We start from the raw sequence: 16,514 nt of genomic DNA, 5'->3' as shown, positions 1-16,514 counted from the left end.
TTGCAAGTGTAAGGTTTTTTTATTTTATTTTTTTTTATAATAAATTTCCCGAGATTTAAAAATTTTGTGCTCAAAATATTAAGTTCCTAGCAAAACTAGCATAACAATAAAGGGGCATTGCATGTTAGTTGATTATTTAGTTATAAGATTACAAAAAATTAATTTGATGGCCTCCGGATGAATCCTGTTTGGCTCTCAAACTTTCAATATATTTTACCTCAAGTATATAAAGTTATAAACCCATAAAGGAAAAATTTTCAATTCGAACCCCATTATAGACGTGTAGTTGTACTCAAATGAAGGAGCGCTCCTTAAATGTTGGAAACCTTATTTGTGTAGTGTACCTGTGCATGTTAATTAGGATCTGCAAGGATGATTCAACCTTACAACTGGAATATATATTTGTAGACAAGGAAAAGAAAAAGGCAAGAATGACTAGAATCTTTGAACTTTGAAGACTAAAGAAAAAGAAAAAGAAAAAGAAAAAGCAAGAAATTGGGTAGATATAGAGAGAAAAAGGAACATGTAAAAAATTAAAGGAGCAAATTTCTTGCTTATATAATTCATTTATGGAATAGTTTGGAGACACAACAAATTTGTAGTTAATTTGTTTACCAAAGTGGCGAAAGGTCTCTTGTGTTGTGCTTTCATCTTTCAAGTCGGCATAACAAAGTTATTGTTGTAGAAGGTACTATTCTCTCTCTCTCTATTTGTTTGTAATGATTTAAAAATTCATGTGCCTAGCTCATCTATAGTTGATAACGTTTACCGTAATAACATTATTTAATTCTCTTCTTAAGGGGAAGTTGTGTTTGAAATTTCAAATCTCTCTACTCTTACTACTCTTGTTGTAAGTCAAAAAAAAAAAAAATGATAATGTTTATACTTAAACAGCATATATATTATAAGTTGGATTGAGAATGAAGCATGAATATCTCTAGAAAAGAATTCAAAGACTAAAAAAAATGTTATTACATTTATGCTTAAATGATGAATTGAGAAGATTGACCGAGTAGGCTTGGATCACAAACTCTCAAATTCCCGTAAGGCAGGGCAATGGTGGCATTTCATGGCTAAGTATGAGTCGGTTTGATCTGGCGCAAGTTGCAGGCATTTGTGAGTATTTTCAGCCATCTAGTTTAGCCAGTCATGAATATTCTCACCGTGCTTTTCTTTAACCTAAAATATTCTTTATGATATTGAGCGTTGGCTCATCTTAACCTAAATTAAATGCTACTGACAACCCCATACCTAATCTTAGGGGCTAATAGCACTCATACTTTCATTTATAGATAGATTATTATTGAGTTATTATTGTTATTGTTATTATTATCCAATCTGTTAAGAATCTATTGTCGACTCCAAAACTTTAGAACTCAAATTCTGTAGTTGTTATTGTTGTTATCATCATCATCATCATTAATGGTTTATCATATGTTGGTAATTTATTTGATTTAGAGAAAAAAAGTCAAAAAGATATGGGTAAAGAAAATTGTTTTTGCACTTCTGGTAAATTAGAGTTTAATTGAAATATTGGTTTGATGGTGATGTAGGTTTACTTTTATATATATATATATATATAGAGAGAGAGAGAGAGAGAGAGAGAGAGAGAGAGAGAGAGAGAGAGAGAGAGAGAGAGAGAGAGAGAGAGAGAAAGAGAGAGAGAGAGAGAGAGAGAGAGAGAGAGAGAGAGAGAGATTTAAGTACAGTATTTATGTGCTGTTCTTTAAGTTCCTCTTTTAATATTTTGCTATTTGGCTTTTTTCTCATGGATGAAAGTGTAGTTTTTAAGTTAAGTAACTACATGACAAAGAGGGGAACTTAAGGAACAATACTTAAGGTGTTATAAATAGGTTTTTTTCCATATATGTGTGTGTTTAAGTTAATAAACTTCAAGGAAATTTTTGTAACCTATCCGCCCCCTCCCACCCAAAAAAAAAGTGAACATATGAAATGTTTGCTGAGTAGACCACGATATATATATATATATATATGGACATTCATATTTAACAGTGAGGTGCATTGATAAGATTGTTAGGGTGGGTTTGGGTACTGCGTTTTGCATCCACGTCTCCAGGCAAAACGCGTTTCAGCCTTTTTTTTTTTTTTTTTTTTTTTTTTTTTTTTAAACCAGTGCATTTAGACTTATGAACAGTAACTTTTTGTAAAGAGTAATTTTTTTTATTGTTTTCAGTTTTCAGTAAAATAAGCGATATCCAAACTCACCTTTAGTGTAATCATCCCACGTGTTGTTAGTGCTATTACTAATCTAGTCAGCACTCACACACTTGTTATCTAAGACAATTAGAGTTAGTTACAGTCACTAATCTGTTATGAAATTGTTAGCCTTGTAATTTTATAGATATACACACAGACACACACACATATATACGGGAACATTCATTAGAATAATTAATATAGATTGGAATACAAGATTTAGTTTTTACTCTCTCTCTCTATTTTCCCCAATTTTTGTTTTAGGTTAAACTCTTTTAAAGATTTCTATCATTGTAGATATTTATTCAAGAATAGGTTCTTACTTTGTAGCATGAAATTCAAAGGATGGCTAAGGCCCCTAAAGCTCCTACATCATTAGAACTATCTATTCCATATTTGTTTGTAATGCTAGTGAATATTGTTTTGTCATCAGGAAAATCAGAAAGTGAAGTTGATAGATGGAAATTAAGTCAACAGAGACTGAAATTCAAAAGGCAGAAAGTTCAACAATTGAAATTCAAGAACAATGTATAGACGTGGTAAATGGAATTCAAAAAAAGACTGAAAAATTGGAGTCTCCTTTATCATCTGATCAGTGTTGCATCTACAGGGTTCCAGATTATCTTCGCAAATCGAAGGAAGAGCACTACACTCCTCAGGTTATTTCAATCGGGCCCTTCCACCATGATGCCTATAATGTCAAATTGAAAACCATGGAACAACGCAAATTGAGATACCTCAAGTATTTCACTCGACGTGTTGAAGGCCTTCAAATAAGCTTGGAGAAGTTAGTCAGTACTATAAAGGAGTATGAAGAAAGCATTCGACGTTGTTATGCTGAGACCATCCAACTTAAGAGTGGTCCTTTTGTAGACATTATTCTTGTGGATGCCATTTTCATTCTTGAGTTGTTCTGGAGATACCATTTCAATGACTGGGCAAGTGAGGACAATGGTGCATCCTTAGAACCATGGTTAACAACTGCTATAAGGTTTGACTTAATTTTACTTGAAAATCAACTTCCATTCTTTATTTTGGAGAAATTATTTGACCTAGCATTTGCCTCTCATAAAGACTACGATAAGTCCTTACTTACAGTCATGGCCTACGATTACTTTCACTTTTACAACACTCAATGCATATCTTCTAGTCCCCATTTGAAAATGAAACACTTCCTTGATTTGCTTAGAACATTTTGGCTACCTCTCGAAAGGTTACCAAAAAGAGACAATCATGATGATGAGGTAGTTAAACATGTGTACTCTGCAACCCAATTGCATGATGCAGGATTGAAGTTTAGGAAGGGTTTAAGCAATTGCTTATTTGACATAAACTTCAAAAAGGGAGTGTTGAAAATGCCACCTATAACATTAGACAATTCCAGCGAGACTCTTTATCGAAACCTTTTGGCTTTGGAGCAATGTCACTATTCAGATAAAGCATACATTACCGACTATTTTATCCTATTGGGTTTCCTTATTACCACTGACAACGATGTGAAGTTACTTGTTCGAAAGGGGGTCATGGAAAATTTGCTAGGCAACGACGATGAAGCTAGAGATTTGGTGAAGAAACTTTGCACAAATATCGTGTATGTCAACTTGAACTCCGATTATCATGTTTTCTGCCAAGAGTTGAAGGCGTTCTATAAGAAACCTTGGAATAGGTGGCAGGCAACTTTGAGACGTGATTATCTTAGTACTCCTTGGAGAATTGTTTCTACAATTGCTGCTGTCATCTTTTTGCTGCTCACCTTTTTACAAACTATATATACAATGTTCCCAATAAAGGGTTCGAATCGTGTGTGTTGATGAATTTTTTTTTTTTTTTTTGGGTAAAGGTGTGTGTTGATGATACTACTATCTGGCATGGATTGCTTCTTGTTGTTTCATTGTATAATTTGTATTGCTGTTATGATTCTATGATTAATGCAGTTGATTTTGCCATTATAAAATACTAGACTTGTTTTATTATATATATTTTTTGACAAGACAAAGCATGAATTTCTTCTTTTTTTTGCTGCCATCGTAATTCAAATTCTCAACTCAATAAAGGAGATTAGGCAATGCATAACGCTTGGCATTGACATTGTTATATATATTGCAAAAGTTAAATATTTGGTACAATTAATCGATACATGACAACTTTAAATAGAGGTTGTATGTCACACCGATTTCAAATTGACATAAAAGAAAAAAAAAGGATTAAACTGATATAATTGAGTTGTTAAGGATTAAAATGACAATTTAATTAAAAAAAAGTTATTATATTGTTTCCATCCTTTAAGTATGCAAGAATTTTATTTTTGTCTTTTAATTTTATTTTTAATTTTTACCTTCAAACTATTGAAAATATTTCTATAATAGTTTAGAATGAAAAATGAACTTTTGAAGTAAAGAGATTAAAAAAACAAAAAAGAAAAATGCAAATATTGGGCCAGAAAAAAACAAAAATAAAATAACATGACAAATATATATATTTTAAAATATAAATAAGAAACAGAAAATATAATAAAATCGTTGTTGTATTAATTTTTTTCTCATTTCCCAGCGCGTGTTGTTAGTTCAGTTCGTCTCTGTCCATTTCCAAAACAAACTTTCGAAAACATGTTTTCGATTCTCCGAAGCAGCAAAACGAAAACGAAAGCAGCGTTTTCAATTCTCAAACAACTCAGCACCCAAAACTCCCTCACAAATACAATCCTAGGGTTCCCATTTTCCCAACAACAACAAAAAGCGACGTCGTCTTCCTTCTCATCCTCATCCTCATCATCACCGTACGACCACATCAGAGCCAACGTGAATTGCCCACGCTGCGAGCACCAAATGCCGTTACTGTTCTCGAACCGCCCGTTATCTATAACGGCGCGAGAGCCGAACGGCGTGTACCAGGCGCTGAACCTGTGCCCCAATTGCAAAACGGCGTTCTATTTCAAGCCGTTTAAGCTGGAGCCATTGCAAGGTAGCTTCATCGAGATTGGGAGGGTGAAGAGTGACAGTGTGGACTCGGATGGGAATAGCGAGAAACGTTTGGGTAGTTTTGGAAAACCAAAATTTTGTAAGGAAAATGAGGCGGATGAGGAGGAGGATAATGATGAAACGGCGTCGTGTTTGGGGAAGAAGGACTTGCCCACGCCTAAGGAGATCGTTAAGTTGCTCGACCACTTCGTCGTTGGCCAAGAAAGAGCCAAAAAGGTTTTTATTTTATTTATTCATTTATTTTTTAACACCAATTTTAGTCCATATCAAATTTAATGTAATTGCATTTTAGTCCTTAAACTCTAATGTGTTTAACGAGTGATGTCGTGTCAGTATTTAGTTTTATGAGACGGGGACTAAAGGTAAAGTTTAAAGGGATTGTTTTTAGTTTTTAACCAATTTAAAGTAATCGTTTTTAATCCGTAATGTGTTTAACAAAGTGATGACATGTTAGGTTTTAGTTTAAGTACGTTGTCCTAGAAAGCACGGACGCGGCTGGGAGGGTGCAGCACCTGCGTCCGATGCAGGATGCGGCGTCTGACGTTGTTGCCCGCGCCTCGGTGCCGCGTCTGAGTTTTTTTTTTTTTTTCTCAGATTCGGGCCGACTCGGCTCGATTTGTGCCGACGCAGCTCGATTCGTGCCGTACCGGGCTGATTCGGCCAGAATTGGGCCGTATCGGCCATATCGGGTTGTATCGGCCGGTGACCGATTCGGCCGAAACATGCTGAAAAAGGCCGAAATATGCCTTGAATCTGGCCGGAAAATCCGAAATTCTCACCTCAAAGGCATATTAATGTGTTTCTTGCCTTCTTCTTTCTTTGTTTTGTGAATCAAAGTATAGTAATGTGTTTTTTTAAAATATTTTAATAGTAAAAATATATAGAAAATATAAATAAAAATATTTTAAATAATTTTTTAATCGCCGAGTCCTGCCGCACCCGCACCCTACTTTTTCAAAAATTGCCGAGTCCCGCACCCGCACCTGCACCCACACCCGTGCTACATAGACGTCGTCTAAGGGACTAAAAAAAGAAGAAGTTTAAAGTGATCATTTTAATCTCTAACAACTTGAAACTTAAAAGTGATCGTTTTTAGTCTATTGCGAGTTTAAAAATGATCACTTTTAGTCTCTAATGTCTAATGTGTCTGATGGTGTGAGGACGAGTCAATTTTTAGTTAGCCGTGTTATAGGAAGCAATCACTTTAATCTTCAGGACTAAAATTGATCATGAGTTATATAGTTTAGGGACTATTAGTGTATTATGACCCCTTTTTTAAATGTTTTATTTTATTCTATATATTTATGTGGTTTAGGAATGCTAGAATTGAATAAAAGAAAAAAAAAGAAAAAAAAGAATGCTAGAATTGTATATGGATTGCATAGTAAACTTTAATGGACTATATGATACATAATTGTCAGTGTTTTTTATTGAAATGTATGTTTATGTGACAGGTGCTTTCAGTGGCTGTTTACAACCACTACAAAAGGATATATGATGCTTCCCTTCATAAGAAGTTAGTCTTTATTGTTTTTGCATTGAGTTAGCTTTTGATCTTTACAATCTTTTAGGGGTTTATACTGGTGGTTTTCAGTTTTGCTAGAGGAGTCTGTCTTGTAATGCGGTTTCAAACCGCACTTTTTCAAACCACAGCTTTTTAAAACTTTAGGTACAGTTTTTTCAAACAGCCCCAATATTAAAAAAAAAATTGAAAAATAAGTTGTACTGAGCAGGCACAAACCAGTTGCTGTCTTTTCAATTTTCGATGATAGTAATAGTTAGATGAATGTACATCAAATGCTGCTGCTTTATTTACTGAATTCATGCATCTGAATACCAGGTCAGGCATTGAACGGGGTACTAACGAAGTTGAAAATGAGGACAATGATTCTGTTGAGCTGGAGAAGAGCAATGTATTGCTGATGGGTCCCACTGGCTCAGGTATTTATTTGATATCATTTTTTTGAGGTATTTACTGCGAGGAGGGCTAAGAGGTTTGATTTATGTATTTTTACCATGACTGTAAGGATAGGGAAGACGTTACTTGCAAAAACACTAGCTCGTGTTGTGAATGTGCCATTTGCCGTTGCTGATGCAACAACGTTAACACAGGCAAGTTCATTGCTTCATATGGTTATCTTCCTGTCTGTCTGGTAATAAGAAAGCTACCAATGTATGGAGAGCTGCCTAATTTACACCATATAGAAAAGAATGGACATTGGACTTTCATTACATAGTTACATACATCTTTCAAGTTATCTCATAGATCTTAACACTTGCCCCAGATCAAGTTCTAGATCATAATTGCTCTAGTGAATAACCAAGGACTGGATAGATGAGAGAAACAACTAAGAATAGACATCTAGTTTCACTAATTACTTAACTGTTTTTGGGGCTCCTTGTTGACGCTTACGATTTTGATAGCCGTACTAGTGATTTGGAGATCTCTTAATTTATAAATAGTGAATTTTAAGTCTTTTATGACTACTGATTTTGGTGCAGGTAAATTGCAAATACTGTATGTTCTATTATACTTCTATTCTTGTTCCTCCTTTTCGTCTTTTTGTTTTTTGTATTGTTTTGTTTTGTTTTTTGTTTTTGTTTTTTTTTTTTAATTTATATATCCTATTGAATTTCCCAGTCATTGCATGTTGCAAGTAAATGTTTTGATACTTATTGTTGTACTCAATAAATGTTTTTGTTTTTTGCTCAATTCATGTGAAAAATTCAACTAATGCTCTCTTTTTGTCTCTCTCTAGGCAGGTTATGTTGGAGAAGATGTGGAATCAATATTGTATAAGCTACTCGTGGTATGATCATATGATATTTGATTTTTATGTTGTACAGACTTTTTTTGTTGGTTGAGTCATAGAAATTTACAAATAAAATGGGACAATCTAACACAAAGAAAGTGTACTAGAAAGTTTTCTAGTGAATTAAAATTTGAAATTCATGCAATGAATTAAAAAAAAAAAAAAAAGGAGAATGGAAGACATAACTTTGAAAAGCAAACATCTATTCCACAGCCCTCTCAAAAAAGAGTATTTGAATGACAAAACCATATGCTCCAACCCCTCAAAAGCCTGACTTTGATGTCACAGTGGAACGACCATCTACATTTGAACACTATGATGTCAATTGATGACTCAGGGGAGACCTAGGGCTTGTTTGGTTGCTATTTTTTAGAATAGACAACTACTTTTTGGATGGAAATTTTTCTGTGTTTTCTAAAAACTAGTTTATGGAAATGCTAACTTTAGAATTGAAGGAAATGGGAAAGATATTTTTGATGTTTTGTTAGTTCATGAGAACAAGTGAAGTGAATTTATCTATTTTTTTTCAAATCCCAAACCCTCATTGTTCATCCCATTTCTTTTTCTTTTCAATCTCCTCTCTTGCTTTTATCTCTCACAGCAATCTGGGCTCCTCAATTACTGTTGATGGCCTTTTATTACCACTCAAAGCCCTCAGCCACCTTGTCCTCCCTTCTCAACTCCCAAATCACCTAGTCGAAACCCCAATTCCAATCCCAGTCCCAATAAGTTTCTTTGATTTCTTCAATGCCCATGGGTGTGTGGTGCAAGATATTTTTGGGTGATTGAAGGAGTGCAAGGAGGTGGCAGCAGAGAACAGTATGATGACTTTGGAGGAGTTTTTGGCCAAGGCTAGGGCTGGGCCCTTGGAGGAAGAGGCGGACTCCCTGCAGAGAGCTTGTTTGGAGGAGTGTTTGCGCCTTGAATCCCGTCTTGCCCCCAAACCCCTTTGAAGGTTCCATTGTGGTCTTTGTAAATGAGGTGGAGGTGGAAGACGGAAGAGGGAATAGGGTTTGGTCATAGGTTGGAACCTTAGGGTTACATGGAGGTTGTGGTTCACGTAGGTGTAGGGTAACAAGTCATGAGGGTGGGGTGGATTGGTTTTGATGTTTCGTTGGGGGTGGGGATGGGTGAGTACCTGTATATCCAAACCTTTTTTCTTTTTTCTTTTTTTGTTAATTTTCTTTTTTTTTTTGAGAATTCCATAAAATTTTCTTTCATTCTCATCCCTGAAAACAAGTTTATGAAAATGATTTTCAGAAAACTTTCCCAAACAGATCTTGATAGTTACTAGTTTTTCTTTTTCCTTTTGTCTTTTATATAAATTTCGTTTATTTTTTTGGGGTTCAATTCTAATTACTTATGTTTTGGGTCTCCTTTTGTCAATGGTAAGTTCCTGATAAGTTGTGGTACAAAGACCCCAATGCCAAATTGGCAAGTAAATATCTAATATGGTCACACAATCAGACGCTATTGTAATTCTTTTGTTGCATTGCTGACATGCTAATATGCATTTTCACACTCAGTTTATGAATTTGTCCTCAATGTTTGTTTGTTTTTGTTTTGCCTGTAGCCTCAGCTCACAAAACTTATATACTGGATTTTCTGATTGGTGTTTAGGAAGCTGAGTTCAATGTTGAAGCAGCTCAGAAAGGCATTGTCTACGTTGATGAAGTTGATAAGATTACTAAGAAGGTTTTGTTATGTTAATAGATGGAAAAGCACACTTAAATATCTCTATGTGTTATTTACAATAATCAAAAACGAATTTTGTGCAGACTGAGAGCTTAAACGTTGGTAGAGATGTTTCTGGAGAGGGTGTTCAACAGGCATTGCTAAAAATGCTGGAAGGAACGGTGTGTCAATAAATTACCCTTTTCCTTTTGTCTGATTCCTACCTCTTTAATTCTTGGAAGAAGTAGATTATTATTATTATTATTATTATTATTTTTCAGTTTTTACATTTTTATAAGTTCAATACGTTGGCATCTAGTTTTCCTAGTTTGGAAATGGGTAAAAACTTAGGTACAATACCTTAGTTATAGTACTTTAGGTTCTCCAAATTAAATTCAAACACTTAGGTGGATTGAATTTAATTATCCTTGGAAAAGAAAACACTTTTTGTGTTTTATTGGTTGATGCATCCAAGTATTTGAATTTAATTGGGGAGTATATTGTAATGCACCTAAGATATTGTATCTAAGTTTTACCATTTGAAAATATGATAGTTGGAACTTGGCATTATTCTTCAACAAGTCACCTCACTACCTTAATTTTTTTCACTGTTGATAGCTCCCCCTCTCTTTTTAGAGCTTTGGTTTTTCATGCTTTCAGTGAATTACAATCTTGTATATGTGCTGATGCATTATGTGTTTTCATATTCCAATTTTTTGTCCTTGTAGACATCCCAACTTTTGTTTATCAACTTCACTTATATATCGATCTGGATTGGTATGCTAAAATGATAGCATTTGCCATTTTGTCGGAGTTTGGCATGAATTTTTGAATTGAAAGTCCAGTAATGGTTATTTTTGTAGTATCGTCATGAATCCTGGCTCAAATGCACTTCCTCCTCTCACAAATGTGGGCAGAGGGTGAGGTTGTGAGTTCAAAACCTGCTAGGTGAGGTGTATGTGCCAGCGAAAAAAGGGCTTGTAAAATTTTAAATTTCATTTTGACTTGTTCAGGGGCTGTTTGGTATGGGATTTTGAGCAACAATTTTCAGTTTTTAAACAACATTATACGTATTTCTACACACTTTTTCACTAATACGTATTTTTAAAAAATACAAATAACGTTATTAGAACAATGTTACCAAACGGGCCTTGGTAACTCAAATGGGCAAACAATTGTTTCTGTTACTGTGAAGAATCTTGTGCATGGGAGAGAACTGCATTCCTTGGTTAAATGCACAGGCTATCGATAAAATTTATTAATCATAGTACTATTTGTATCATCACATATTACATTAAAAGTTTCTGGGCTTAGCAAAGTTGCCTTAAAAATTACATTATTACACAAAGATGTCTATTGATAAGAACAGGGCTGCAAACAGTTTCGTAATCCTGGAATTGGAAAGGGCATAGTGTATTGATGGAAAAGTTTAGGTAATCCCATGATAGCGGGTGTGGCTCTTACAATATAGAAAATAAAGAATAGGAGGTCGCTACTAAATTCCTAAATGGCCCACCAAATTTTAGGGGAACTGATTTTTCTCATTTCTTGGGGATGAAAATCAAAATTTTCTAATAAGAAGTGTGGGTGGGGGGGGGGGGGGGGGGGGTGTGTTTACAAGCACCCAGTATATTTTAAACCCATGACCTCAACTTCCATGTCATTCTTATGTGGGAGGAAGTGCCATAAACTTTAAATTGGGATAGTTAAGAAAGCTACTCAAAGGCTGATGGATGGTTTGGAGTTGAAGCAACACTAGAAAACTGAGAATCTAAGTTGTCATCCGCGGGCTGTAAACAGTGTCCATGAACAGGAACTGGTAGAGTAGATTTTTTGTATATGGAGTTTTCAATGCTATTTGATGACAGACTTGCTAGAGTTTTCTAGGATGGGATTTTTAAGGTTAATAGTGGGTGAACACGGTCTTGTTGTGGCACATTTCAAGAAAGTGATAGAAAACCTTGGAATCTCTCGTTCGCAAGGTTTTTCCTTGTATTTGTCACTTTAATCACAAGTAAATATATTGATTAGAAGGTACCCCTAGGCGACCCTACCCTAGCACATGAAAATAAAAACAGTTTTGGCCTGTTTCATCGTTATAGGAGTTCACAAATCTGGAAGGCTGTTTCATTTTGTGTATTGTAGACAAGTTTTGATGGGGTTCAACATTCTAATCATATTATTAAATAATCTCATTTGAGATCCTTGTCTGATTGGATGGATTTTTTGTGCAGCATCCCTTTATTGTCTTTTTAAGATTTATTAGATCTTTTGAATTTCAGATCATAGTTCTTTAAGAGCAGTTTGGTGTGCATATTGTGTATGTGAACTATTTTCTTCAAATATTTTACTTAACATTAAAAAGAAAGTACACATATGGTGGTGTGTGGATAACTTGAGTGAACTAAGAATTGATAGAGTTGAGTCCATGAAAGGTTTAAGGACTTGATGAGGTCTTTGAACACATAACAGGGAGCTTTAAGTAGAATTTTATAATCATTTTGGTAAAAAAAGAAGAAGAGAAAATATAATGTTGTTAATAGTTGTATATAGCATTTCCACCCTTTGAAGGCCATTGAGCCCTAGTTCAACTGGCACCTCCTTCCCTTGCAAGTGCTAGGTCTAGGGTGAGGTTGTGGATTCAAGACTCATTGGGTTTGTTTGTAACTTACCTATAAAACAAAAACAAGCATTTTCACATCTGAAGATGTCCTTAACACGAGGAACACGTTTTTAATATAATGAGGATATCAGTTCCAAAGCTTCAAGAATTTGCTTGTTTGATTATGTATGGTATGATATTATATTAGGCTATATATATGTTGACTAAATGTTTTCTCTGTCAGATAGTGAGTGTTCCCGATAGAGGAGCTCGGAAGAATCCTCGTGGTGATTTCATTCAGGTATGCTGGATCTAAAACTATCTGTTTTTCTCCTATAATTGTTTCCATTTTATGCAATTATATTTGTGAGTCATAGCCTCATAGGCAAAAGGAGCACTCAGTTGCACTTGGAATTGACAATGCCTGGAGAACTTGGTGTAACGCCAGGCTCTTGCCACATGAAATTGCTGAAAATAGTTTGTAAATATTTTGAAATAAATGTAGTTTTACTGGGAGCTGTGGGAATATGAATTTTAAACAGTTAAATATCTTGGACAGCTTGTTATTTCCAGAATTGTGTTTCCTTATAGTTGTTACTTGTGCCTCTTATAACTATTGATGATTCACAGATGGATACCAAAAATATACTCTTTATTTGTGGTGGGGCATTTGTTGATTTGGAGAAGACGATTTCAGAGAGGTAATACCCTTTTCTTGTGCTGGATGTTAAAGTGAAAATTTTACCGTTGTTGGCTTCTCCCTAAATGTGAGTTCTAATCATTTACGTTCTTTTTCCAGACGACAAGATTCTTCCATTGGCTTTGGAGCTCCAGTTCGTGCAAACATGAGAACTGGTGGATCAACCAATGCTGTAGTGACATCCTCGTTGTTGGAATCTGTGAGAATCCACCCAATATGGTTACAGAATTTTTTGATATTCATATTGATTGCATTCTGCGTTTATATTTTCTGGGCAATGCATATTCCCTTCATTATCTAGCCTTATTGGGTTTTTAATGAACTTGTAGGTAGAAAGTGGTGATCTTATTGCATATGGCCTCATACCTGAATTCGTTGGAAGATTTCCAATTTTAGTGAGTTTATCAGCTTTAAATGAAGACCAACTTGTTCAGGTGTGTTCTGTAATTTAAATGTTTAATTATTAAAATTTTTCCATCTGTTACTTTTTAGTGCCTTAACATGCTCACGCAGTATTAGAGGGATGAATGTGGCTTTGTACTTGCAGTTTTGTAACTTTAGTTTGCCTAATTTGCTCAAACTCCAAAATGTTGTATCATGTCTGTTTTGTACAATAATGATATGATGGTGCTTCTAAAGTAGTTTGTTTTCTACCAGGTTGTAATTCCAGAAATTAGAAGTCTAGAATTTGTTGGTTTGACCCTTTTTTGTTGACAAGGAAGTAGTAACTTGATTATGGTTTATTTATGCAAGATAGGTCCTCACAGAACCGAAAAATTCTCTTGCTAAACAGTACAAGAAGATGTTCAGCATGAACAATGTAAGCTTTTGAACCATTTCTTCTGGGGTCAGTGTTTTTTATTCTTTCTTCTACCTGGTTTATGGTCTCAAGCATCTGATGCAGATACGGTAACCCTCTATGCGGTACAATTGGTACTGCTGTCTATAAAATTTCAGGTAAAGTTACATTTTACTGAGAATGCTTTGAGATTGATTGCAAAGAAAGCAATGGCAAAGAACACTGGTGCCCGAGGTTTAAGAGCCATATTAGAAAATATTCTTACAGAAGCAATGTTTGAGGTATGCTTGGGTCCTAGTATCTACCCTAGCCCTTATAATTTGTATGCAACTATGCCTTCTGGTTTCTGTTTTGTCTCTTCCCCCCTCTCTTTCGAGCAAAGCAACCATGCAAGTTGAAGAGGCTCCTCTATGTTGCAATTCCAAGGTGGTTTCTGAACCAACTTGAGACCACTTCATGGTATGGGATAATGTCCTATCACTATAAAAGAGATCATTTACATATATTCCCTGCTCATTTGGTAAAATGTTGCTAGTGACTAGCTGTTGTAACTAGTGACAATCTCGTAATGACACTGAGTTGGGGAGCCAACAGTGACCAATTCAATGAAATTAATTACTTACCTGTCTAGGGGGAAAAGGCCTTTGTATTCTGATTGATTTGTTCTGTTACTCTATATGACCTTAAATAAATGTTGGCTTTCAGCTTGAAGGTCTATTATGACAATTTATCACTCCCTGATGGGAACCCTTTTTTTTTTTTTTTTTTTCTTTTCATGTATAGATTCCGGACATCAGGGTGGAAAATGATCCTATAAATGCAGTTTTGGTTGATGAAGAGGCTGTTGGGTCTGTGGCTGCTCCTGGATGTGGAGCAAAAATACTTCATGATGATGGTGCATTCAATCAATTGCTCTCTGGAAAAAAGTTCAGGGATCCCATGGTATGTTTTACTATCGTGTCCGCTCCATTACCCAAGTTACCCTTCTCGATCCTTTTATTAAAAAAAAAGAAAAAAAAGAAAAGAAAAAGAGATTACTCTCAACTTTTTTTACTGTTACTGTTTTTCACTGCTGCAAAGTAAAGTGATAAAAATGATGGGACTAATATAATACTGACATAATCTAGAGTTCTAAAGTTTGAGTGGCTTGAAAGCTGAGTGGACTGTCAGCAATTTCTTCTAGATCAGAGCTTATTGATTATTATCATTTTGATGACTAATAGCATTTTAAGGGACACAATAATATATGAGAGTTGAATTTGGAATAAAGGATTATTTCTAGAAGAAAATCAAAATTCAAATATGCTGCTAATGAGTTCTAGCTCAAATGGCACATTCTTTCCTTGAAAAACATGGTCGGAATTGTTAATCCATTCATGCACCTATCAAAAAAAAGAAAAACATGGTCGGGGTTAAAGTTGTGGCTCAAAACCAAGGGGAATATGTATGACCTAAAAATGCAGTTGAGAGTATTACCAAATTTGAGACTTGTTGATGCATTACCACATACTTTGTCTCGTGAACAGCCTCCTCATGAACTTTATGATAACACACCTCTTAAATGTATAGTATAACAAGAGTTAAAATGTAATGACTCTTAATTTTTAGAAAGGTTGTGGCTTTCATGCGGTGCTCTTTTTGAACCATTGAGGGCCTTATGACCCATAGAGTCTAGAGAAGCACATCCCTTTGATCCTCTCAAATAACATTATTAACCTTGGTTTGCAGGGAGGTGGGGTGTCTGAGAGTGAATTTTTGGAAGGTGAATTGCATGTTCAGTCAAGAGCCATTCGTTTATAAATTTTATGTAATTTAAAATGTGTAAAGAACATATGTGTATAAATTCATGTTTCAAGTTCTCTTTTTCCTGGGTCTTCTAACAATATAATGAAGCTTGTCGAGAACTAGATTCACCTCAATTGCTTTTCTTGCCTTTCTTTCATAGCTGGCTGTTTGTCTTTCTTCATTCTGAGTCAAGGGGTTTGGTTATTTGTGGTGCATTCTATTTGACTGTTTTACTTGGATCTTTAATAGGTAAAGTATGACTTACCAACAGCGTGCCCCAATGACTTATCTGTTTCTTTTATTTTTTATTTTTTTGGGTTAGAATTCCGTGCGCTTGGGATTTTGGTCAAAGTTGAAGGTGGTATATCAGGGGTGACAAAATAAGCCCAAACTCATTTATCCGCCCAAACCTACTTACTCTAATTGAACCCAAACCCACCCAATTATTATTTGGGTTAAATGGGTATCAACCCAATTAGACCCAATAATTATTGGGTTTTAACCAAAAACCCATTGAGCCCCATTTAATCCAAAAATAATTAACCCAAATTCAACCTATCCCTTCCCATCCAAAATAAAAATAAAAAACTCAGCCCTACCCCTCTTTCAGCCTCTCCTCTCTTCTTCCATTTTCTAAGGTTTCCAAGTTTTAAAAAAAATCTCATTTTCCCAAGAAACAAACAGAGAACAAAGGGACAAAGCAAGGCAAAAAAATTGGTACAACCATCACTACGCGGCGGCTCCAGCTCCGCTAGGCCCACCTCACCACCACCATAGAGGCGGGTCAGGTTGAGTCGAAAAGCCCCAGCTGGACCCATCGCTGACTGTGACGACATCGTTTTGGATTCTGTGCCACGACATGAAGGCCGGAGAGGTGATCGGGAAGTTCGGGAGCATCATCAAGTTGATTCGACAGCACATCGGTGCATGGATCAACGTGCACAAG

General features: G+C 35.4%; 2 protein-coding genes across 4 annotated transcripts; both read left to right on the top strand.

Annotated features, from left to right (window-relative positions):
• Window positions 1-609: 609 nt before the first annotated feature.
• Window positions 610-4,028, top strand: LOC115974110 (UPF0481 protein At3g47200-like). Its single transcript, XM_031094325.1, has 3 exons — window positions 610-688; window positions 1,017-1,116; window positions 2,651-4,028. Exon 3 carries the CDS (start codon window positions 2,676-2,678, stop codon window positions 4,026-4,028), a length of 1,353 nt encoding a protein of 450 aa, XP_030950185.1. The 5' UTR covers window positions 610-688; window positions 1,017-1,116; window positions 2,651-2,675.
• Window positions 4,029-4,753: 725 nt separating this feature from the next.
• On the top strand, window positions 4,754-15,702 carry LOC115977654 (CLP protease regulatory subunit CLPX2, mitochondrial-like). 3 transcript variants are annotated; one of them, XM_031099663.1, is made up of 15 exons: window positions 4,754-5,411; window positions 6,650-6,711; window positions 7,036-7,136; window positions 7,228-7,307; window positions 7,955-8,005; window positions 9,629-9,703; window positions 9,787-9,864; window positions 12,529-12,585; window positions 12,915-12,985; window positions 13,084-13,183; window positions 13,314-13,418; window positions 13,778-13,804; window positions 13,942-14,064; window positions 14,567-14,725; window positions 15,512-15,702. In XM_031099663.1, exons 1-15 carry the CDS (start codon window positions 4,824-4,826, stop codon window positions 15,581-15,583), a joined length of 1,749 nt encoding a protein of 582 aa, XP_030955523.1. In that variant the 5' UTR covers window positions 4,754-4,823; the 3' UTR covers window positions 15,584-15,702. The 3 variants fall into 3 exon arrangements, with proteins under 3 accessions (XP_030955523.1, XP_030955522.1, XP_030955524.1); XM_031099662.1 differs by having other exon boundaries at window positions 13,742-13,804; XM_031099664.1 differs by lacking the exons at window positions 14,567-14,725; window positions 15,512-15,702 and having other exon boundaries at window positions 13,742-13,831; window positions 13,942-14,030.
• Window positions 15,703-16,514: the final 812 nt, after the last annotated feature.

This window comes from Quercus lobata, chromosome 2, assembly GCF_001633185.2.
Source record: "Quercus lobata isolate SW786 chromosome 2, ValleyOak3.0 Primary Assembly, whole genome shotgun sequence".
NCBI classification, from domain to species: Eukaryota; Viridiplantae; Streptophyta; class Magnoliopsida; order Fagales; family Fagaceae; genus Quercus; species Quercus lobata.
Note: the sequence above shows the minus strand (reverse complement) of the source record. Positions and strands in the feature narration are given on the sequence as shown.

Coding starts and splice junctions, on each gene's coding strand:
- LOC115977654 (XM_031099662.1), top strand. CDS start 4,824: ATGTTTTCGATTCTCCGAAGCAGCAAAACGAAAACGAAAGCAGCGTTT. Junction 9,865..12,528: donor TAAAAATGCTGGAAGGAACG/GTGTGTCAATAA, acceptor TTTCTCTGTCAG/ATAGTGAGTGTTCCCGATAG. Junction 14,726..15,511: donor AAAAGTTCAGGGATCCCATG/GTATGTTTTACT, acceptor CTTGGTTTGCAG/GGAGGTGGGGTGTCTGAGAG.
- LOC115974110 (XM_031094325.1), top strand. CDS start 2,676: ATGGAAATTAAGTCAACAGAGACTGAAATTCAAAAGGCAGAAAGTTCA.